Raw genomic sequence first — 24,395 nt, 5'->3', positions numbered from 1 at the left:
TGCTCAATATGGCTTACAAGCAGAAACTGTTTGGGAGGTAGAGATGCCAGGTACCCAGTGGCATAGTGCCAAGGGGGCGGGGGTGAATGCAATGCGCCGAATGTGTGATGGTGTGGGGGCGTGGTGGGGTGTTCCGTGGTGGGGTGGGTGGGGGCATGGCCGGGCGCAAGGCACACGCTTGCCCCGGATGCAGTTTCCCCTAGCACAGGGGTGTTGAACTCACGGCCCTGCAGATGTTCATGAACTACAATTCCCATCAGTCCGTACCAACATGAGCATTGGCTATACTGGCAAGGACTGATGGGAATTGTAGTTCATGAACATCTGGAGGGCCGCAAGTTCGACACCTGTGCCCTAGCAGGTACCCCCTGGCTACTGGGGGGGGGGGGCAGGGTTGCCAGATTGGCAAATCCCTGGAGATTTGGAGATAGAGCCTGGAGTAGGTAGGACCTAAGTGGGATATAATGCCATCAAGTCCACCCTTCAAAGCATCCATTTTCTCCAGGAGAACTGATCTTTTTAAACAGGAGATTGGCTGTAATTCTGGGGGAAGCCCAGGTCCTGTCTGGAAGATAGCATCCCTATTTGAAAGGCTGGACCTCTTCAAAGTCCAGTCCTAATGCAGCACTGTGCAAACTGCCTTTGCATTACAGTTAGAGATACACACACACCTGCCATTTCAGCTCATGTTTTGTTTGCCATCCTTGAACAGAGAGCTGACTTTTCTTTTACACATATTCTCAATTTTTTTTCATAGATAAGATTTAACAGAATAGAGAAAAAATAATCAAATCCTAGTTACAATTAATTCTAAAGACCAGGAGACGAACAAAATTATACATAAAATATTATATAAAATTTAAAAAAAAAACCCAGTTACCATCATGGCCATTACTGAGGTAAATTCTAATAGTCCAAAATAAGTTTTTAAAAACCTGATGAATGTTTAATATTATAAACATCTAGAATTCTTCTCACAAAATAAAAGGTGAATTGGCATATTATCATATTTCATAGAGCTATTAATCATTTATCCATTTCCTTGAACCCTCTTTTCAATATAATATATAATATACCATAAAAGTTATCATAAAATGTATATGTACTATGTCAGAGATTCAGTGAGCTGACTTTTCAGTGATTGGTTTCACTGTTCATTGACCAATTTGTAGGTGTTCAGAAGATTGCTTCACTGTACTCCTCCCTAACCATGCAGAATACCACAACTAGTTTTGTGTGAATTATCACACAGTCAAAGGATTTCTCCTACTTCCAGTCCTTGCTGCATAATTCTTCCACTCAACAGGCAGTTGCTCAAACAGATAATTAAATGTCACAGATAACTGCTGGGTTTTAATCAAACCAGACTTTTGGACATTCATCTAAATAGTCCCTAGGTGCACTAATGATTGCTGATCAGTTTGAATTGGCATCATCTCCGCGCATACACTGTATTGTGAAAACCAATGCAAATGTGTTCAGCATACTTTTATGCAGTTTGGTAGAAACTGAACAGGCTGTGGGTGATCAGCTGATGACTAATCAACGCATTCAATCATGGTGAGTTGACATGTTCATGGAGAAATCTACAGAGTCCCTAATTACACCAAATATATGCAGTTGGCTAATGTTTTTGTCAAGGGCGGCACACATAACATCCCAGAATTCTGGTACCCATAACAGTTTGAATAAGATGTACATTCAGGCAAGCACAATACAGTTTTATGTGGAATGAAGAAATTCCCTCTTAGAGACAACTACTAAATGATACAGGAGCATAACTTCTTTCATATTTAGTACTAAACTTGTGTCCACCCTAAGTCTACCAACATGGGCTTCCACCGATAGAAGTTCAATAGGGGACAACACATAATACAATCTTCTCAGCAGGAGTTCTGAGACTGTGAAATGCCATCTCCCGTGAGGCACTTTTCTGAACCCTTTTCTTTACTGTTTAGAATACTTTACTGTTCAAGGATTATTTGCTGGTTTGATTTTTTTATTGGGGGGTGGGAGAAACATATTTTGTATGGGTTCCTGTTTGGTTTTATCTTGCTACTGGTTAGCAGTGTTATTGCAGATCATGTATTTATTGTGGTGCTGAATCCTATTTTATTTTTATGGTTTGTTGTATCCATGTGGTTTCTGTAGTCACTTTGGATCACCTTGGTGCCAAAAAACCGAATATAAATGTTCTTTTAAATAAACATCTACAATATCACTTGGTTCTAAGACAACAGAGTTTATAAATCATGTTCCATAGCTAAAACACTGTTGTAAGTGCTTTAACATTTTTTGATGCTTCTTATAAGCCATTACAAAGGGGCATAAGCAGAGGTGGGATCCAGCAGGTTCTCACAGGTTCCCGAGAGTAGGATACTAATTATTTGTGTGTGCCGAGAGGGGGTTACTAATTGGTGATTTTGCCACGTGATTTTTGCCTTAGTTATGCCCCTCCTCCACTCCTCAGCAGTAGCGCGCAGAACTTGAAGCGTCTAGCAGGAGGTGCACCGGCGTGCGTGGCAGCCTGTGTGCATTCGTTTTCCACCCAAGGACCGGCACAGTGGCTGCGTCCTTGCCACAGTCCCGCCCAGCAATGCCCCGCCCCAGAATGCCCAGCCACGCCCCTGTTGTGCCCCACCCAGCCCCATTGGCGCTACACCACTGTTTGAATCCCACCACCATGGGAACCTGTTACTAAAATTTTTGGATCCCACCACTGGGCATAAGGGTTTTTTCCCTTACTTGTTTTCCTCTCTTAGCTGAGAAAAAATGGAAGGAAAAAATACCAAATCGTGGTTTACCTCAACAGCTTCTACTTTCCTGCGCAGCATGCTTTCCATCTCTTCAGAGAACTTCTTCACCAGCTCCAATCCATCTACTTCTTTGATCTTCAGTGTTGGTTCCACATCTTTATACTTCTATAAGACACAAGGAAAATCAATAGTGAAGAAAACACTGCAAAAATAAGTCAGGAACTGGCTATTGCTAAAACTAATCATGACTAATTAGCTACTGAGATGTCCCACAGCTATTGTCTGGACTGATGCAACTTTATTTAACTGGAAAAAACTACTGTTAAAAAAGAAAGTTCACTTGGGATGCAAATGTGATCCAAAATCAATGGAATATTCAAAGCATACCTCGCAAGCATACCTCAGTACACGTATAGGTCACAAGAAGAAATGCACCAGTAATTATTCATTATTACAATTAATTCCAATTGGAATTTGAAAAATGATCATGGAATGAGAAAGTGAGATTAATTACCTATAACTACTAATAACTGTACAATCCTCTGCATCAAAGGGCAGGTCTGAGGGCTCCATGTTTCCTCTCATTATCAAAGGAATAGCAGATGCCGATTATTGAGTGATTTCATTCATTGGCACAGTTTTCCTTTAAGATATAGTACTTGTGAATTTCTTGCTCTATGATACCTGTTTAAAGCTTCTTCACATTTCTTCCGTCAGCATGGGGTGAGGTGCTGCCTGTCTGTGATATACTGTCCCACCTTAGAAAGCTAAGACTTTACCCTCTCTAGTGGAAATGCCCTGCAGAAGTACCAAAAGATGGCTTGGGCTAGCACAGATATTCACCTTTGGAAATCTAGCAAATCTGTGCTCAGTCCAACACCTGATATGTCACGCATATAATGCATTTGATTCCCACCAGGTAAAGGAACACTGGAAACCGAAGCTTGACAAATATAGTGGTTATATGTGCTGTATCACCTATACAGCAACAGTTGCATTTGTGTCCCTACTTGTACGTGCAGGCCAGCTTCATCCTTGGTCGATTATGGTCCAGGGAGCTTACCTCCTCTCTGTCCTGCCACGGCATCAGGTGTGCAACTGAAGTGCTCTTGCTTTCCACGGGGAAAGATGAGAGCAAGAGCAGGAGGCACGCAGCAACTTTGCCGCGTTGGGATTTTACCAGCACATCATAATTGGCCTCTGCGTAATCGGCCCCTGAATGCAACAGTCCCAAAAACGGAATATGCAAATAATCTCTGGATTTTGATCAGAAGTTCCAACAGCTGTGGAGGCAGTCACATTGATTGAATCTGTCTATTTTTGCTTGTCTTCTAACATTGACAGTACTATTAAGAAGCCCCTTCAAGTCCTCAAGATCAGTCAGTTGCACAGCTGGGGGAGACAGCAGGGGGCTTAAGAAGGAACTAACATACTGTTTGCTCCTGTCTCCCCAACCTACACGGTTATAGGAAAGAACAGCCCTCAGCTATGCTGGGCCCAAGTCATTTGGGGATTCACTGCTATGGGTTTGTTGCTGAATTAAAAAAAATTATATTGGGAGTTCTTTGACTAGTGCACACATTATAACATCTCACAAATGAAGATAGACATACAGTTGTAATACCTATTCTTATTATATGGATTATTCCCTGAATTTCCACCCTACATACACACTTGGTTCTACCCATTGCTGAAGGTCTTTCTTTGCTCACCGTTTTATTTATTCTGCAGTAAGCCATTTGCCTGTCATTAAACGTTTTAAAAATAAAGGCGCTAAGAGAAAAAGGAATTGCCCTATGGTGTTATCAACAGTTCTAAATATAACTGAGCAGAGAGATGGCTCAGACAATAGGGATTGTCTTTGGTAAATAGGGCCAGTGGGAGCATCTGTTTGCAGCATCTTAGCAGTGTTACATTTCAAGTACTTTTATTTTAATTTTTAACTATTACTATTATAGTTAAGGCGATTTCCCTGTTAATGAGAAGTAACAGATGTGTGTTTTAAATGTTCTTTATGAATAGACAAGATTGAAGACAAGACGAGAAGATGAGCAATCAAAGGCTCTGTAGTTCAAAGGGCCCATTTGTTCATCATTACCTCTATGGGGTAATAAAGGCCATGATGGAGGAAAGGAAGAATGGGAGCAGATGGAAACAGATGATGGATAGAATCATATCCAACAAGCAAGCATGGAAGTGGCTAGCATCGCTTAGCATCATTAACAATACAAGGACTTTGCAGGATTAAAAACAGACAGAAGTCTTTGCTTATGTACTGCTGGTGGTGGGTTGTCTGAGGAGAGGCTGCCCACAAAGGTTAGCACAGAGGCACTGCCAAAGGCCATTTGAGATGTATCTGTACCTACAGACAGGAGGCCCAGGAAGCCACTGTCCACGGTGTTAATCCCCACTGAGCTGCCACCTGAATGTCCTAATTTCATTTGTCTATAGAAAAGCTCATGTCTGTTAGTTTAAGGCAGTGGTTCTCAACCTTCCTAATGCCGCAACCCTTTAATACAGTTCCTCGTGGTGACCCCCAACCCTAACATTTATCCATTTTACAGATGGAGAACACTGATGTAGAGAGTCTGGGGTCACGACCTACAGGTTGAGAACCACTGCTTTAAGGGGTTGAGTCAGGCTCCCGCTCAGTGCTCTCTGGCAAGCCCTCTGAGGAAGGCACACCTCTACGGATTATATATTGACTCTTTTGTACTGAGGGATATTTTTAAAATTAATTGAAATCCTGAGCAAGAAACCTGTCATTAACAATAACGAAGCCTGGATACCCTCCTGCGCTGCACATGCTCCCTCCTCTGCATACCCACCAGAGCCCTTTCTTAGACCACCAGCTACCCTCTGTAGTGGAGGAAATTGAACAATAAGATGATTACATAGCAAGTCTTCTGGTGCCTTAGAGAAACCATTGCTGTTTTTCCCTCTTTTAAGTAAGGCTGCAACTATACATACATAATTTGAGTGGTGTGACCACCGTAAAAGTCCAGTTCATACATAAGTGTTCAGACATCTAATCTGCTCTTTAGGAGGAAAGTACAATCTAGGGGGAAAGTACAATCTCCTTGTTTGATGCCAAAGCCAACTCTCTTGGTGTGTATGTGCTCATGTTTAAATAAGGCAAGGAATAAACTGTTGTGTACTCTGTGTTACCAAACAATGAAAAGTTCCAGGAAAACAAAACCATGTTTTGGTTTCTTTTGGATAAGCAACACTGGAATTTGATGGCACCTTTGAAATATTTCTTTTATTTACAGACATGGGCAGGGCAGAGTAAAGGAAACTGCACAGGAGACAGAAGACCCTGAATCAGATTTCCAAAGTGAAATGCATAGTCAATTTCTCTCCCAAGGCTGCACTCACACTAGAAGCTCTCACCAGCTTCAACTCCATTTTAAATTCACTTTTCAAACTGACATTTTAATCTCACCTGTATCTACAAAGCACAAGTCTGGGATTTAAACAGACACAATAATGAAGAGTTGCATGACCAGAGTTCCCAGGATTTCTTATTCTCTAAAAGCCCCACTCCCAGGGACCCAATTTTATTTTGGGACAGTGACACAAGGGACCATCCATCCTGTGCTGTTTTCTAGGTTGGAAACAGTGCTACAGATCTGCTATTTTCCTGTTGACAAAAGGCACTGGTAGAAGTAAGTGTGTATCTGTCGTGGGCATTCCAAATGCAGAAGGAAGCTGTTCTCACCCTACTGGAGAAAATGTACTGTGATTTTCCCCCTCCCCTTTTTCTTGAGTTTGTACACACCCGAATTTTCAATCATGCTTTTGATGCAGCAATAAATAGAAATGAACATCTTGTGATTAACTGTGACCTATTTCCCTTTGCTTTAGTAGAATCAAGGCTCATGATTCTTATTATATGTGCAGGTAGGTATTTTTGTACTCTGGGCATACTCTCAATTTAAATCTGAGGAACTGAGTTTTGACTCACAAATACTTGTACACTTGGAAACTTTGTTGGTTTTTTGCTTGGTTCAAATTTTGCTCTGTTATTTTGCTCTGGTATAATCCAGCTACCCATCCAAAACTATTTCAATCTATTCTCCTGTTCACTGTACTTAGTTGATGCCTTGATCCAGATTCCTACTTTTTATTTATTTCTGGTATGGCACCTACCAGTGGTGGGATTCAAATAATTTAACAACTGGATCCGGTGGTGGGATTCAAATAATTTAACAACTGGTTGTTTACAAGCACCATTTTAACAACCGGTTCTGCCGAAGTGGTGCGAACCTGCTGAATCCCACCACTGGCACCTTCCCTTTGGAACTCCCTCCACTAAGAGAGTCATTTTGTGTATTTATTATTTTATTACATTTACACATCCAACCTTCTCAAGAGGTCCCCCATCCAGAGACAGACCAAATCCAGACCTGCTTAGTGCCAGAGAGGGCACTGTTACACAGTATTATGTGCCATAACATGAGGGTCTTCAGCTAACAGTCTGCCAATTAGTCTTTTGCTAATACTAAAATTTTCCCTAGCAGATAGTGACAGCGCTGCGGTTTCTTTTTTCTTTAGTTCAGCTGATATATTTTTAAAAAAATTGGTATCAAATATGTATTTTCAATCCATAATTGACTCTATATGGCATTTTTGTAATTGAAATTAGAGAATTTTTTTGTATGTAAATACGTATGTAAAATATACAACTGATAGATGAATGGCAGATTTTGTAGCATTTCCTAACCTAAATCCACTGGCATTCATATCAACAGATCGGCATATTGAATCAACATGTAAAAATAACACAATGTAACGGAACTTGAATGACTCTGATTTACTAAATTTAGTAGGCAGGTTCGAACCACTTTGGCAGAACCGGTTGTTAAAATGGTGCTTGTAAACAACCAGTTGTTAAATTATTTGAATCCCACCACCGGAACCAGTTGTTAAATTATTTGAGTCCCACCACTGCGCCACCTCCTGCACCATGGCCAACAAGCCAAAAGTTACATTCCTCCGACCTCTGTGCAATCCCCCTTTGGAGCACAATGAGCTGTCCCTACCTTTTTCCTGGTGTAAGTTTGAGCCAGCAAGTGGGGGAATTCCCAAACAGAGAGGTCTCAGGAAGCCAACTGAAGCCGGCTCTGCACCTGGGAATGCCCCCTTCAGCGCTGGTTCCTGTGCTGGAACTGTGGTTGCATTGGTGCTTGGGTGTCATGCTGCCATGTGTCTCCGCAACACCACCATAGGTGCCTCTGCAATAACATAAATGCCCCTTATGGTGACATAAGTGGCATTTACACCAGGGTCATGCCACCTCCTCAGCCATTTCACACACCCCAGGACTGCAGTTTAAGCTTGTCCAAAGTAATTTCATGTTCAGTATGAAATGGCAGTGATAAATTATGCAGAACAATTGCATACTTTTGATTTATACTGAATTAGCATCTCTCTGCTTGTGCATAAGACTTGGTAGAAGGGACAATCTGACTGCAAGAGGGGAAGGAACAAACATAGTGTTGTTTTGTCTCTAAAAATCATACTATTGTTAGAAACAATTACTGGTAAATGGGCCTATGAGCTAGATATGCATGCCAAATCCATTTGCCTCAAAACAAGAGCAACCATTTGTCCTGTGCTGATAACATTGCTGTAATTATTATAAGCCTAAAGAAAACAATTCCATAAAATTCTCTTACTTCTTTTATGCCATTTAAGCTTGAAAGTGTGGTCCTCTGGACCTCGAGTAATCACTTTTTATCCACATTGCTAAAATGTGAAATAACTTTTTGTGGAAAAAAGCCCAGTTAATTCCCCAGGGAACTCTAGTCAAGTACTTCTTTACCTGGAAGTAAGTCTAGCTTTTCTCCCCAAGAGTGCCCTTAAGAAAAATAGATTATCATACATTCACATACAATTTATAAGCCTATAGAGTAACTAAAAAGAAACTTTTTGAGCATAATCATTTGGGGGGGGGCAGTTCATCTTACATTTAGGGTCATCAAGTAAGTACAGTATTTTGAAACTGGCATCCACCTTCATTCCTACTTTTTATTATTATTATTATTATTATTATTATTATTATTATTATTATTATTATTATTATTATTATTATTATTATTTGTATGTATAAACCACCGAAGGGTGGTTCCCAAGTTATGCATATTCCTTCCCAAGTTATGCATATTCCCCACTGTGTTTTATTCAATTCATCAACTTCCAAAGAAGGCCAAACTAGATATGACAACTAGATATGACAACTAGATATGGCAGACTTGTTTAAATCCAGGCCAGTTCCCCTTACAGAACCAATGGGAGGTCCAATTTTAGCGCTCAAAGGGGCATACTAGTAAAAACCACTGAATATGCCACTTGCTTCTCTTTCCCATTAGGCAATTTTGCCTAGCCAATCTCTCTTAGAATCATAGAGTTGGAAGAGACTCCCAAGGACCATCAAGTCCAAACCCCTGCAATGCAGGAACACACAATCAAAGCACTCCTGGCGGACGGCCATCCAGACTCTCTTTAAAAAACCTCTGTAGAAGGAGACTCCACCACACTCCGAGGTAGTGCATTCCACTGTTGATCAGCCCTTACTGTCAGGAAGCTTTTCCTGATGTTTAGGTGGAATCTCTTTTCCTTCACCTTGAACCCATTACTCCTGATCCTAGTCTCTGGAGCAGCAGAAAACAACCTTACTCCCTCATCAACATGACATCCCTTCAAATATCTAAACAGGGCTATCATGTCACCTCTTAACCTTCTCTTCACCAAACTAAACATACCTAGATCCCTAAGCCTCTCCTCATAGGGCATGGATTCCAGACTTTTTACCATTTTGGTTGCCCTCCTCTGGACCAGTTCCATCTTATCAATATAATTCTTAAATTGCGGTGCCCAGAACTGTACACAATATTCCAAGTGAGGTCTAAACAATGAAGAATAGAGAGGTACAATTATATCCCTTGATCTTTACACTATACTCCTACTGGAACAGCCCAAAATTGCATTGGCTTTCTTCTGATGTTGGAGACTGGCCTTGAAAAGAGCAGAGACTTGGAGGACAAACTATGGGGAGTAAGCCATGAGTAGAGATGGTTAGCCTCACCAGTGTACCTTTAAAAAACAAAAATGACACCACCACCACCCTTGTCCGCTTATGACTGGGGCAGATGCTTAAACAAATGAGTCTGTCATCATCAGTTTAGTTTAGCAACAGGGAGCCTAATTCTTTATTCAGTGGACCACTCTTGTGCAAGAAATGTGTAAAACTCAATTGCTTCAGAAAGGCAACGTCATGCTAAGCTCAAATCATCCAAGCAGGGTGCTGCAGCAAACCCCTTACTGCTTTATCAGTCACCCCCTCTGATGATTATGGTGATTAAAAGGATTTGTTATATGAAATATGTTTTGTTGTGTACAGTGCCCTACATGATCACAAAGAAATGAGGACAAGGGTGAAGATGATACATGTTGCTTTCCCAAGCCATTCAGCAGCAAGGCAATGGCAGAGAAAATTGACTGATTAGCTTGGGAAAGAATGTTTGACAGAGCAATATTTTCATGTAAAACCGCTTTCACCCCCGAACAGAAATAGACACAGTCGTAGGAGATTTTGACAGGATGCTACAGCACTGATTCCTATACTGATGGTCTGGCACCTTTCAAAAAGCTTCTCACCTCATAGCTCTTTTTTCAGATTAGACTCGTGTGTGTGTGTGTATGTGCGTGCGCGCACGCGCACGCGCGCACTAAGTCCCATCAAGTTGCTTTTGATTCATGGCCATTCTATGAATTAATGACCTCCAAATGTCCTATTGCTAACAGTCTTGCTCAAATCTTAAAAACTGCAGGCTGTGACTTCCTTTACAGAATCAATCCATCTCATGTTGGGTCTCCCTCTTTTTCTGCTGCCTTTCGCTTCAGCTTAGATCGCACCAAATGACATTGTTGTGGGACCTTTGAAGTCCTTAAAATTAAATCCAAACAGAACATTTTGGTTGCTTTGTTATGGATCAATAAAAGAACAATAAAAGTAAAAACAAGGATCTTTTAAAACTATATGCACAGAAAAGGGATAACTTCCCAACTTCCTGGTTGTGCCAAAGTTAATTAATGCTACAGAATTTCTGTACACCCAACCACGCTCCTGTGCTCCTCATGAAAAAGACTGATGATCTTTATAAGTAATGAAGTGCCAAGGGATATGCATCAGAAAGTATAGAATGAGAACTTATGAGTTTGCTTCATGAAAGGAAAGTACAAGTCAAGGAAAGAGAGATGAGTACTTTAGGGATTTTTAGCACTTCACATTCTTATGCAATGGGGCACCAGAGGTGTGATCAGTGTAGTCTACGGTTTTTAAAAAAGCAGGACAATAACTTTAAAACTGAACTGTAAATGTGAAAATGGTACAAAGGAAAAGCAGATTTCAAAAGTTCTTTGACTCAATAGGTACAAATGAATTCTCCTGCAATTTGTACTTAATGCTATTAAACATGAAGGAAATGCCAGCAACCAAATGCCAATTACCCCCATACCTGGTAGCACAGCAAAGGCAATTAGACAAATCAACCTCCTGACTGGCAAGGCAGTCTTATTGCACGGGAATGCTGGGCAGTTGCCTGGGAACCCCACAAGCATAGGGGTTCCATGCTGACCTGTGTATGTTGTGAATTGTTGTCAATAAATAAATACTATATTATACTAAACTATAGAAAGACTCTGCCCTTGCTCACTCAGACAGCTGGAAACCACAGAGCATGTGTTTTATGCACACAAGCAAGGAACATTTATTAAGCCACTGCTCAAAGGGGGTACACGGAGCTCTGTCAAAGAAACAGTAGGCTACCTCCCAGGTGATTAGCACCTGCAAACAACGGTGGAGGTAGCTAAATTTCTCTCCATAGCAATGAGGATATGTGAAGTTAAGTGCAATACTCTGTGCGTTTTAATTCTCAATGCCAATAAAGGTAAGGTGACCAGATGATCACCTTTGTGATCCGGGACGGGGACGGGGAAGCGGGCGCGCGCCCGCAGCCGCAGGAGCGCACAGGCTTCTGGGGCTTGCCGTTTGCCGCCCTGTGACAGAGCAGCAAACGGCAAGCCCCAGAAGGCCATGCGCTCCTGCGGCCAGGCGCACGGGAGGCTGCCGCACTGCCTTGCGCCCCCAAGGCAGTGCAGCAGCCTCCCAAAAATCGGGACAATTTGTAGAACCCGCGGGACGCGGGACAAATTGTTCAAAGGCGTGACGGTCCCGCCAAAAGCGGGACGGCTGGTCAGCCTAAATAAAGGTTATGATTATACTAAACTATAAATATTTGTTATTGGAAAATGAATATTTAGCATGGGTTTGATTAAAGATAATGAACAATATTGTTAATTTTTATGATAGGTAGATGCTGGCATTCATTTCTGATTTAGTATCACGGTCACCTCTGCAACCACATGTGCATTTATGTGTACATACTGCTGCACTGCTTTGCCCAGGGCCTATAATGCTGTTAAGAAGGCTCTGCTGACTGTGTAGACTTTTAAGTTTTTACCAAGGTTGCTCCTATTAAATTTGTTTTTAGTAGCTGTGAAAATAATTTTGCTGAGCAATGGAAAACATCATCTAAATCAATTAAAATGTTATTTATTCAACAGAAAAAAATGGCTAGGAGTATTATTAGTAGATGAGATTTCTAGGATGAGGCAGGGTTTATTTTTTCTAATTAAGGAACTATAGGAACATAAGTTAAGGAACTTTGGTTAAATGATGCTCTACTGTTATAGTGCATCAAAATTACATCCATCATACAATGTAAACGATTTGTCCCATCAATCTGAAATGTAACAGAGAATCCATCTATTTGTGAGACAGTTTTTGCATAAGCAAAACACATTTTCTTTTTCTGATTCAAATTGTGTCAAAAATTCAGAAATATTACATGGGTGGTGTCTTGGCAAAGATTTGTTGACATGGGAAAATCAGTTTATAATACTAACATGAATTATGAAACTTTGCATTTTTTCATTCATTGAGGGCATGTGTAGTGTATCCCACCCTCCCTCCAAGGAGCCCAGAGTGGTATACTTTGTTCTCTTCCTTCCCATTTTATCCTCACAAATCTGTTGGTAAACTGGGGGGGGGGGGGTTGTTTTTTAAAATTTCGGTTTGTATTTTTTCATCAAATTGCAGCAGAGTTATGGTAACTCTTTATTGTTTTCAAGGCAAAAGACATTCAGAAGTGATTTGCTATTGCTTGTCTTTGCATAGGAATCCTAGACTTGTGTGGCGGTCTCCCATCCCAGAACTAACCAGGACCAAACTGATGAGACGAGGCAAGCCAAAGAAAAAGAGGCATAAACTCTTGATGCAAACAGTATAAAGCAGCTCCATAGAAATCCACATTCTTAACATAAACCTGAGGAAAATCCACTGTTTTCTCAAACTCTGCTGCTAGTAAATTAATTCAAAGTTCTTATACTGGCAGCCTACCTACAACTCTAACCATGCAAAATTATTTTGGTAACTTTATCTCTGGATTCCCAACCAATACCAAGAGGACACAGGGCCCTCATTAATTGTACTACGACTCCCCCCACACCTGCAAAGAAGCTCTGGTCTTTTACAAAAGAGTATAATGAAATATAAACTACCGGTACAGTATTTTTAAAAATTTAAGTGACGTCTAAAATCATATGCATAACATTAGAAAAATCAATAACAAAAAATGTAGGCAAAACCCTCTATCCTCCTTCTTGATAATAAAAATTAAACACAATAACAGGTTATAGGCTTCCCAGGAAAATTAAGTTTTGAAAACCAAACAACAGCTAATAAGACAAACAAATAAAAGCACTACTATAAAATAAGAAAAACAGGCTTCTGATTTCTTCTGCACCAAATATAAGAACATACCATTTGCTGTCTAGTAATATAAGAACATACCATTTGCAGGTATAGAAATATAATTCAGTTAGTTCCTATTTAATACTCAGTAAATAAGAATCACCCCTTTTCTCTATTAGATGGCTTAGTTATATATGGTAGAATGACAGACTTGCCAGTGTGTGGGGATGGCTCAGAGGTAGAAGAGGATCCTTTACTCTATATAAAGCAGTGATTTTTTTCTTAAACATAAACAGAGGGTTTTTCAGAAGTATAACAGCATCATGGATTCAGCAAAGGTCACAAGCATAATGGTTTCAGATCGGTAGAGTTCAACTCTACAGTTCCATAAGTAGACCTAGCCATGAAAGCTTGTTTTCTCGCCATAGCTTCCACAAAGTTCAATTTCCTAACTTGCCACCTAAGTTTATAACTTCCACCAAGAACACAGATTTCTTTCACTTTTCATAGCACTTCACTCATACTGAACAAAACTGTCTCTCCACAAACAAGTGAACTCTCTACCCCCTAGAGTACAGTTACAGTCCAATCATAACACACGTTAATCAGCCACCTCGCCCCCCTTTTTCTTACTTTAGAGGGCTGCCTTGTTAAACCGCATGAACATACCTATAAACCCCCCATTAAAACACAGAAATAAACAAAAACAACATTTACACACCAAAACACCACAGCTTCCTTCTCCCATTCATGGGTACATAGGCAACACTATTGGAGAGCAATTTTTATTGAAAATACGAGATGAATATTTGGAACCAATGCAAATGATCTCATTATCCATATAAGTTATGTGACACTTATAATGGTGTTAACATTACCCTCTAAATTAACTTTTAACACAGAACAGAACAAAACAGACCATCCTTTTTCTTAAACAGCTAGAAAATAGCAACAGAATGCTGCACAGAAAGATAGGTAGAACTAAAGTCCTCATTCCATAGTAACAGACTGAATCAATAGTTTAGGGGTAGAACAACAAGAACGGAATAATACAGAACCAAACACTGTTGTCTGTACTGTAGTACTCTAGACCACATTTTAAAAAAAACAAGCAAAACTTGCCCCCCTGCTAGTTTTTAATGTGGCATTCTAGAATTCACTCAGACACAGGAATTTGGGAAGGATCCTAATCAGGTCTACTCAGAAGTAAACCTGATCTTGTTCAATAGGTCTAACTGCTAGGGAAAATGTTCTTAGGACTGCAGGTTCCATGTTTTAAAGCTCTTATTTTCTTCTGTTTTACTGTGGTATTTTTTAAAATTATATGATTTTTAAAAAACATTCAGATGACACAAAAATTCTTTCTAGCGTTATGTCAGAAAACAGTACAATCCCAGGTGTGTTAGGGTTTATTGTACTGTATCTATCACTGCAAAAAGCATAGTTGCCAAGGAGATGATTTCAGCTCCCAGGGGCCAAGTTCCTTCCTTAACCTACAAAACACCCTGAAATCCTTTATCTTGGATCAGCAATGATAATGGGGCAGTACAGGTTTACGTCGGCGGAGGGGCAAACCTGCTGGTGCCCAGCCGCAGCAGAGTCCTGGGACACTTGCATTGAGGTGGGAAGGAGCCGCTGTCCCAGAGCAGGCCTAGTAAAACCTTGCTTGGTTCACTTTGAGGCAACAGGGCTCGCCTGAATTTAGGAGGCTGAAAGGCTCGGATTGTTGGGGTGTTTGATATGCGTGGACGTACCAGAGGTTCGTTGTGCCTTTTTTGCCTTGGAGGTAAAATAAAAATCTCTCCAAGACTGGTCACAGAGCTTTCCCCAACTGGTTGGAACTGAAGTCTGACTCTCCTCCTCATTTGTCCATTGAGCTGAACTTTATTCTTGCTGCTGGTTTCATTTGGTTTATATTTTGGTTTTCAAAACTGATTTTATATTTTTGTTTAAATGTGGTAAGCTGCCTCGGGAACTGCAATGTGGGATGAAAATGTTTTAGACAGAATAAATAAATAACATTATTGGATCTTTTGTCTTTCACTTCATTTCCTCCCTTGCGCAGCTGTACCCAGCTACACAGATACTTTGCTAGTAATTTCTGCTAATTTCTTTTAACAAAAGCTAGATCCAGCTGCTTCGCAAATCCAGGAGCGAGCTGCTTGGCAATCCTCTTTCATGGTTCCCTGCTTTTCTGAGACACATTTGGTCAAACTGCATTCAATTTTGGGTGAATTTGCATGCCTGAGTTCATAGGGTGCCATTTCACAAAAGAATTATCATAGGGAAAGAATTGTAAACCAAAACCTAAAGCTGGAGGGGAGGAAATGTATGTTAATGGAAAATCTATGCAGATTACAATGTGGACAAAAGTGACATGAAAAGAAATGTGGAAAGAGTACCTATATATAAGCCACACAACATTTCCCATGGGGCGCTTTGCTGGCAGTGATTCGAGCGTCAAAAATGGGAAATGAATGAATGAATGAAGATCAACAAACATCCTAAGGTTACCAGGCTCTCCTTGGTCACCAGTCCAGATTATCAGATCTAAGGTTAAGAAACTCATGGAGATCTGTGGATGGAGATAGGGAGGACAGGGACCTCAGTTGGGTGCAATGTCATGGGGCGTTTCCCCACTTACCTTTGCTGCCCTTTGCTGCACGCTACTCTCAGTGCATGGCATCTCTGGCGCGCGCTTGGGCGTCCCCACAACCCCACGCTCTGCGCGGGGTCATCAAAGGCCGCCGTTTCGAGGAGCGCCAGGGATGCCGCGCGCTGAGGGGGCGCGAGAGCGGCAGCGTCGGGGCGGCTGCGTTGTTGCTGCCCCTGTAGTGGGGAGTGCCGGGGGACCCCGCAATACTTGAGGAGAATAGCGCGGGGCTTAAGGTAAGTGGGGAAAGGGCCATAGACTCCACCCTCCAAAGCCTCTGTAGTCTAGAGATGAGCTGTAGTCCGTAGATCCTGTCTAGAGGTAAGCATCCATAAAACATCCCAATATTTCCTTTCCCCCTGTAATACAAGTCCTTTACAAACAGATGAAATTAGAGAAGGTGTGTATGAAATTTTGTTATGCATATATATTACTTAGCACTTACCTTCTGCAATAAGAGAGAGCCAGAAAACTTTGTGATGATGCGATACAGCTCTGCACCAAAGGTATCAGCCCAGGATGTCACTCTGCATATATGAAAGAAAGAACAAGCAGTGGTCAGGTAAAGTATTGGCAATTCTCTAGGATGCCAGATTTTCAGGATCACCCAAAAAGTGACAGCAGCATCCTTTACCGGCTCGAAGGAAAGCTTGATGTTGATCTCCCTGTCTGTTGACGTGACTTCTATAGTTCCCATGATGGAAAAATGGAACGTTAAAGTCATGGCCTCTCTAAGGTGCCAAAAACTTTGGGCCAGCCCTGTTAAGTGGGACTCAAAAGGGCAGTTTGTGAGGTGTGAGTGCTGCCAGAGAGAGCTATAGTGTGAGTGCAGACTGTTGATGCCATCATCCAGCTCAAGATGCTGGGGACTACAGAATGCCCAGTGTGACAGCACATACACTGAAAACGCTGCTCATATTTGGTCAGGTCGTTAGGCTGAGAATTAATGGATGGCCCAAATCCACCCAGCAACTGTCCATGGCTGAGTGGCGAATTGAACCAGGATTTCCTAGTTCCTAGGTAGTCCTACTGTCTGACTCTAACTAACCACTGCACAATGCTAGCTTTCTGTGATAGGGCAAGTGAAACCGAACACAATTGTTTACATAAACATGAACCACTGATTTTATATTGGGGAAGATCAGAAAGCACCATCCTTTCATCCTTCCTGTCCACTCGGTTTTATTTCTCCTTTGTTGTTCATATCACTCTCCCCCTCTTTCTTTCTTTTGCTGTCATTAAGTTATTCTCATTCCAGGTATCCTACAAGTAATTTAAAACAAAGAAGAGAAGTGCAAGTAGCCCACTTAAGAGAAAAAGGAACAACTGGGAATTGTGAAGCAGTTTGACATGCTTCACCATATTTTCAAGTTGTTAAGGATAATGGGTAAAAGTCAATAAAGTTCAAAGACAAAAAAATCTATGGAATATATTACTTGCCTTCCATCCCAAGCACAGTTAAGCTGTTTAAATTCCTTGACTTCAGGAGGATTTAAGCAGCATAACTATGCGCAGGATTGCAGCCAAATCTTTCATACCTCACAGTTTTTTGAGGCTAAATTGTCTTTTTGTGCAATATTTATCCTTGGAGGCAAAAAGCTGTTCTTTACTTTAATCACTCCCAAAAATACCTCACTCTGAACGGCTGCCTTTCTACCCCCTGCAAACATGGGTGCGCGCATGAATACACACAAATACACACACAGGAAGCAGAAAGAAAGTACTGGTTTTCTTACAAGATTCTTATTAGCTGTATGATTAGCTCAGCTGCATGATTAGTTAAGACATTTTATTGTGAACAGTGGAAGGCTGGGTTGTAACCATGGCCCTTTCCCTACTTACCTTAAGCCCCGCGCTACTGGAGGAAAGTAGCGCTGGGTCCCTTGGCACTCCCCACTGAGAGGGGCAGCGACAGCGCAGCCGCCCCGACGCTGCTGCTGTCGCGCCCCTCAGCGTGAGGCATTCTTGGCGCTCTTTCAAAGGGTGCCTTTTGATGACCCCGCGCAGAGCGCGGAGTCGTGGGGACGCCCGGGAGCACGCCAGGGATGCTGCGCGCTGGGAATTGCGCGCAGCAACCCTCAGAAAAGGGTAAGTGGGGAAAGGGCCCATGATTGCAGACACTGAAGCGGAAGACTGAGTCTATTGCCATTTCCACACTGACCATTTCCACACATTAAGCCTCCACTAAAGAGCAGATGTTTTCCCCTCTAGGATGTTACCAGTTCTGCTACTCTATCACCAATTCTGTCTGAAAACAATCTTAGTGTCCTGGTCCCTCAGGATGAAATAGACAAAACAATGGTTTTGAATTGTGATTGTGACTCATACCGCACAAGCTCCTGAAAACATCATTTGTCCATACTCATTCCCTCAAAAACACTTCCTGGATGCCATTTTGTGGTCATTCCAATTTTTTAACATCTTCTTAGATTTGGAGCTAGGAAGCTTCAAAGCTCATGCTGCAACTCTCTAGGGGCTGTGCCAGTTACATAAACACAACCCACCCTCCAAAAATTTTTTAAACAAAACCTTACAGAAATACAATGCGAGACAGCAAGCTCAGAAAATGACACTGACGAGGAAGTCGGGGACTGCAGAAAGCTGTGGGAAATGTTTTAAAGAGATCGTACAGCAAGTGAAAATGTTTTCAAAACATTTTCAAAAAAGAATTACTCGGGAACAGCATGCAAATAAAACATTTCCAGGCAGGAAAAAATGTTTTGGACTAAAAACCATGTGGAACTCCCTGGAGTAAACATTGTATTTCCTACCTGTACAGCAAGAGGAACTCCCCGCCACTGCGTGGAGTCTGATTTGGTTGTCACGAAGGACTCAGAGCCTTCGGGGACGGGGCGGGGTGGGATAGAAATTTGAAGCATAAATAAATAAATAAATAAATATTTTAAAAAATATTCTCGAATTTTATTGAGGTCCACATTCCTCAATGATTAAAACAGCATTTGCAAACAGAACATATAGTCAGCTAATATAAAATCAATACCATCAAAAATCAAGGCTGACCATATATTAATAGCCTTAAAATGGTTAGCGATGGTAGCGTTAGCTTCGTTTCTTAAGCAGTAAGTAACAGCAAATAAATTTATCTGAAGCCCAAATTGGTTACCTTATAAATTAAACAAAGTAACTCTTTTGTATGTAATTACAGTTTTATCGGTTTCAGATTCCAAGTTCTAGCAGAACAATAACCCCGCATAGAGAGAGCTGCTAGTAGTCAATCCATATATTGTGAGTTCACTCTTTGACTGTTTAACTGCCACAGATAGAATGTTCACTCTTTGAAAATTTCTCCCAGCATGCAATCATCAGGTGCAAATGATTTCAAAGGATCATTGGAATGTAACATTTAGTTCACTGGTCGCAGCTGAGTCACGTTGATCTTCAGCTAACGAACTTAACCAGCTACTGTTAGGCTTTTCTCCATGCTACCTCAAAACGTTTTATTTGGTTTGTGCGGAATGGACCCGTAATCAGTGGTGGGATCCAAAAATTTTAGTAACAGGTTCCCATGGTGGTGGGATTCAAACTGTGGCATAGCGCCAATGGGGCTGGGCGTGGCATGACAGGGGCATGGCCAGGCATTCTGGGGGCGGGGCATTCCTGGGCGGGGCTGTGGCAAGGACGTAGCCGCTGCGCCGGTCCTTGGGCGGGAAACGAATGCACGCAGGCACAGGCTGCCACGCACGCCGGTGCACCTCCTGCTAGACTGCTTCAAGTTCTGCGCGCTACTGCTGAGAGGAGGGGCGTAACTAAGGCAAAAATCACGTGGCAAAATCACCAATTAGTAACCCCCTCTCGGCACACACAAATAATTAGTAACCTACTCTCGGGAACCTGTGAGAACCTGCTGGATCCCACCTCTGCCTGTAATGCACTTAGATAGGTCTGTCCTTGAAGTCAACCAATTGCCACGAAATGCTGCAGTTTGACTACTGCGGGAACTAGGTGGATTTATATGCCTAATAAAGGTGGTGGTGGTGGTTGTAGGTGGAACATGCATATTACACTTACTCTGCAGTCATGTCATTGTCTGCCCATAAGTGACTAGGTTCAGTTCAAGATACTATTACATATAAAAGCCCTTAATGATTTTTCACATATCTGCAGGACCACCTTTCTCCCCATTCCCTGCTCATCTGAATAAGGTCTTCTGGTACCAGCCTCTACACTGCCTCTACACATGGATTCTCTGCTCTCCAACTTGTGAACTGAGAAGGTCAGGTAGACCCCTGTGCTTCTGTGGCATTCTACAAACAATGTAAAACAGAATTGTTTGAGAGGACATTTTTGTAACAGCAATAGGACTGTGTTATAATGCAGTGGTTCAAGAAGGTGATTTAGTAAAGGAAACCAGACTGTAGGCCCCACTACTGTACATAGCACATATTAAACCAGACCAGCAGCTGGTACCACACAACAGGGCCTGACTCAACACAGCAACTGAGTAAGGTTGCTGAGTAGGGAAAGGAAGGGAGAAAGTTCAAAATTGGGGCAGATAAAGGTGATCTGATAATCACTGGGGAGGATAGTAGGAAGCAGGAAAGTGGGAGAGACGGGGGGGGGGGGCATGCCATGGAAGGAGAAAAGGAAATAGTTAGAGAGGGAGGGGGAAAATGAGATGCCCCCTGTAAGTTGTGAGGCAAATTTCTACAAACAAATCAGTTTTTGTTTTAAATACTTTGTAAGAACTCACTTGCTGGATATATCTTTTTCTGGATATGATGAGGTTAGGTTTATCACCCATTGCTTTTTCTCTTTAAAGCTGGGTCTGTGTTACCACTTATCCTCCCCATCTTTCTGAAGTAGAGATGTTTACTTTAGATAGTCCCCAGTTTTTTTCCAATGGGGAGCCAAAATGGCTCACAAGCATCAATCCTCCCCTCCATCTGGTTTTACCCTCATAACAACGCTGTGAGGTGAGTTAGGCCAAAGAGATTTACTGACCCAAGATTACCCAGCAAGCTTCCAGGGTAGAATGAGGATTCAAGCCTGGGTCTTCCAAATCTTAGTCTGACAGTCTCACTATTACACCACAACAGCTACGGTATGGCACAATATGACTCTACTCCAGTTCCAAACAGGGCCTGGACAATCTTTCACAATTGCCTTATAAAGTAAATACTACCAGAAAGACGCTGTGACGTGAGTAAGAAGTGGATTTACCGAATCAACTTGCGGAAGACAGGCAAATGCAAAGTGCTTATTTCTGTGAGAGGCAAAACACAATACTCCGGTCCTTTCCCAACATTCTGCCTCTTGCCATCTTCTAACAGTATGTGACATTATGACCTACTTTTTTTGAGATAATAAACCTATATTTAGCCTGTACCAGATTGCAGTTGGGTTCTCACATGATTCAATCTTCTTTTAAAAAAAATATATTTCCACACAGAAACTAGTTAACTAGAAGAAGGGTTCTGCTACGTGGTATGCATGGATATTACTTTTTCTGTTGTATGACAGAGCATTCAGTCATATGAACTTTCTCATCCAGAACTCCAGAAACCACCTGGAGATTGGCCAATCACTCTCCACAGACCTCATCCCCAGTCAACCAAACCTAAGCATCATTTCTGACACCACAGCCATTCAAGGAAGTTGTGGGATAAGGGGTTAAAAAGGGGCTGTGACCATAGCACTACACTGGGGGAAGCTGTTACGAAAATGGTGCTTGTAACATGAAAGGAACAACCTACTCCCATAGTTACTGTGAAAAGGAATATTTTCTAATTTTTAGAGATGTGATCTCTGATTTATTCCAACGAACAACTGTCAGGCTGCTAGCTATTTTACTGGTCAGCTCAGTATTTTTGCTTTTGGTTTGAAATTAGGCATTTGGTTGAATACACTAATTACACTGAGAAGGGGAAAGTTACATTATTTTCTCTTATATGTCAGACCCTAGCCTATTTGTCTTTACCACTTCCCTGCCCAACTTGCCATCTGATCAGGAGTTAACAACAACCCTGCCTTGCAGCCTGAATCTAGTAGAACTGACTCCTTTTAGCCTCTATGGTTTAATGGCCTGCGGACACTAGAGTTCCACATAGCGACTGCCTGATTCCATCTGGGTTTCCCTGACATCATAGGATTGCAGCACCCAAAAGGAAGTCTGTGCGGGGGAGTTGCAGAGTCTGTTTGCACAGCAATTTCCCTGCATACTAGCAAGTAAATGTTAAATTGATTTTTTTAAAGTGCATTATGTTTAATTAGATGTGGGCCACTGTAAATCACCTTACAGAAGGGCATGATTCGTGACGGGTACAGAAAGGGAAAGGGTAGGGTCGCTAGCTTCCAGATAGGGCCTGGAGAACTCGTGGAATTACAACTGATCTCCAGCTAACAAAAAAAAATTCCATGGAGAAAATGGCTACTTTGAAAGCACATTTCATGGCAATTTATGCAGCTGAGGTCCCCTCTCCTCCCCAAACTGTGGCCTCCCTAGACTCTATTGCCGCATCTCTAGGGATTTCCCAACCCGACGTTGACAGTCCTAGCAAAGGGGGCAGCCCAACACCAGACTGAGAAGGGGCACAAGTGTGATAAGTATACATACAGTACATCTAGTAGAAGCAGCACCAAAAGGGTATGGCCAGGCAAGGCAGGCAATTCCAAGCCTTTTCCAGTGAAAGGAAAGGGCCACACTCTTATGAGAGGACACATATAAATAACCACAGAGTCAGAATGGGGATGACAGGAGGCTTTATGTAGCACACACAGGGGGCTCTATGAGGGGAAAGGGTACAGCACTTACGTTTCAATTGGTATCTTTGTCTGGGACTCCGTGAGTGGCAGGAGGCAGTTATATGAGAGGAAAAGCCACAGGAACAAGCCCGGCAGCATCCTCCACACCAAAACTACCAGCAGCAGGATCACTTGCACAGACACTGAGATTCTTTACCAATCGTCCTTCTCTAAGTATGGCCGTGGCATCAGGGAAGTAGGCCGCAGCATGGTGCTTGGTTGGGATGAGGGTGGAGAATCAAACACCCTGTAATTTCTATGTTCTCATGCTCGCATCCTGTCGAGAGGCTATGGCATCACTTCTCTTTCGCCCTCCTTTGCAAATGGGCTGCAGCTCCCCTGGGGGAGACCAGCAGCGGCAGCTAAAAGTTCACCAACAAGTTGCTGGATGCAGTCGGTTGGGGAAACCCAAGGAAATCCACTGCCCCATGGCTGCCAAGGAGACCGGTGGGTGTAAGTCCAGGGTCTCTGCCCTGCAGGAATGACAAGCTAGAAGGGAGACTCTGCAATCAGCAGAAGAAGCAATATCTACATAATCCACTGCCAGCCCTTTAATCCCCTCGTAGAGCAGCAGCAGCAGCAGATTTAGGGAACCGGAGTGGGATAAAATCAGCTAGGATTACTCTGATTTCTGAAGACAGGCATCAGTCTGTCCAATCAGAGCCTGGAACTAGCCAACTCCGAGCCTATTTAAGGGGACGCACCATCTTGACTTCAAAAATAAAAAAGCTTCCTGACCTTTGATCCCCACGGAGCAGCATTTGGTCCTGAAACAGCATCCCTGTCTACCGTGGTTCCATAATTTACTTCTGTGACTCCAGCCTCTCGTCATCTCCTTGGCAGTATCTCATTGTTCACTGGATCTGTACAATTACAATAAGACAAAGAAAAAATGTACATCACGGGAGCACAAACAACTCACTGTGCTTTTATATTGCAGTTACCGGTTATATAATATGATGCTCACTATCACTGGCTTCATTCTATTGTAAAGGCATTTTGGGAAGGCAGCATGGCGTAGCCTGAACTTGGCAAATCTTGGAAGCTAAGCAGAGTCGCTATTTGGATGGGAGACCACCAAGGAAGATGCTGCAGAGGACGGCAGTCGTAAACCGCCTCTGCATTTCACTTGACTTAAAAGCTCCTTGTTGGTTGAGACTTGACTGCACAGTGTATATGTAAAGGCATTTTGGGTGACTAATTTATAGTGTAACAAATATGCAAGTTTGTTTAGTTATTTAGCACATTTTTATCCCACTCTTTATCCAAGAAGCTCTGGGTGGTATAAACTGTGCTTTTCTCCCCCACTTTATTTTCACAACAACCCTGTGAGAACAGTTAGGCTGAAAGAAATTGACTGGCCCAAAACCACCCAGCATGTTTCATTGCAGTGTAAGGATCTGAT

General features: G+C 42.2%; 1 protein-coding gene across 4 annotated transcripts in view; it reads right to left on the bottom strand.

Moving 5' to 3' along the window:
* The window catches only part of CACNA2D4 (calcium voltage-gated channel auxiliary subunit alpha2delta 4), a 197,073-nt gene extending 173,615 nt beyond the window's left edge, over positions 1-23,458 (bottom strand). For all 4 annotated transcript variants that reach the window (XM_048499810.1, XM_048499812.1, XM_048499811.1 and 1 more), the window contains exons 1-3: positions 23,001-23,458; positions 16,674-16,755; positions 2,805-2,921 (exon numbers count right to left, since the gene is read on the bottom strand). In XM_048499810.1, coding sequence (XP_048355767.1) covers positions 2,805-2,921; positions 16,674-16,755; positions 23,001-23,089 — 288 coding nt within the window. In that variant the 5' untranslated portion in view covers positions 23,090-23,458. The remainder of the gene's footprint in view (positions 1-2,804; positions 2,922-16,673; positions 16,756-23,000) is intronic.
* Between the last annotated feature and the right edge of the window lie 937 nt (positions 23,459-24,395).

Source organism: Sphaerodactylus townsendi, linkage group LG06, assembly GCF_021028975.2.
Source record: "Sphaerodactylus townsendi isolate TG3544 linkage group LG06, MPM_Stown_v2.3, whole genome shotgun sequence".
Taxonomy (NCBI): domain Eukaryota; kingdom Metazoa; phylum Chordata; class Lepidosauria; order Squamata; family Sphaerodactylidae; genus Sphaerodactylus; species Sphaerodactylus townsendi.
The sequence above is the reverse complement of the archived record's forward strand: the minus strand, read 5'-3'. Positions and strand labels throughout refer to the sequence as shown.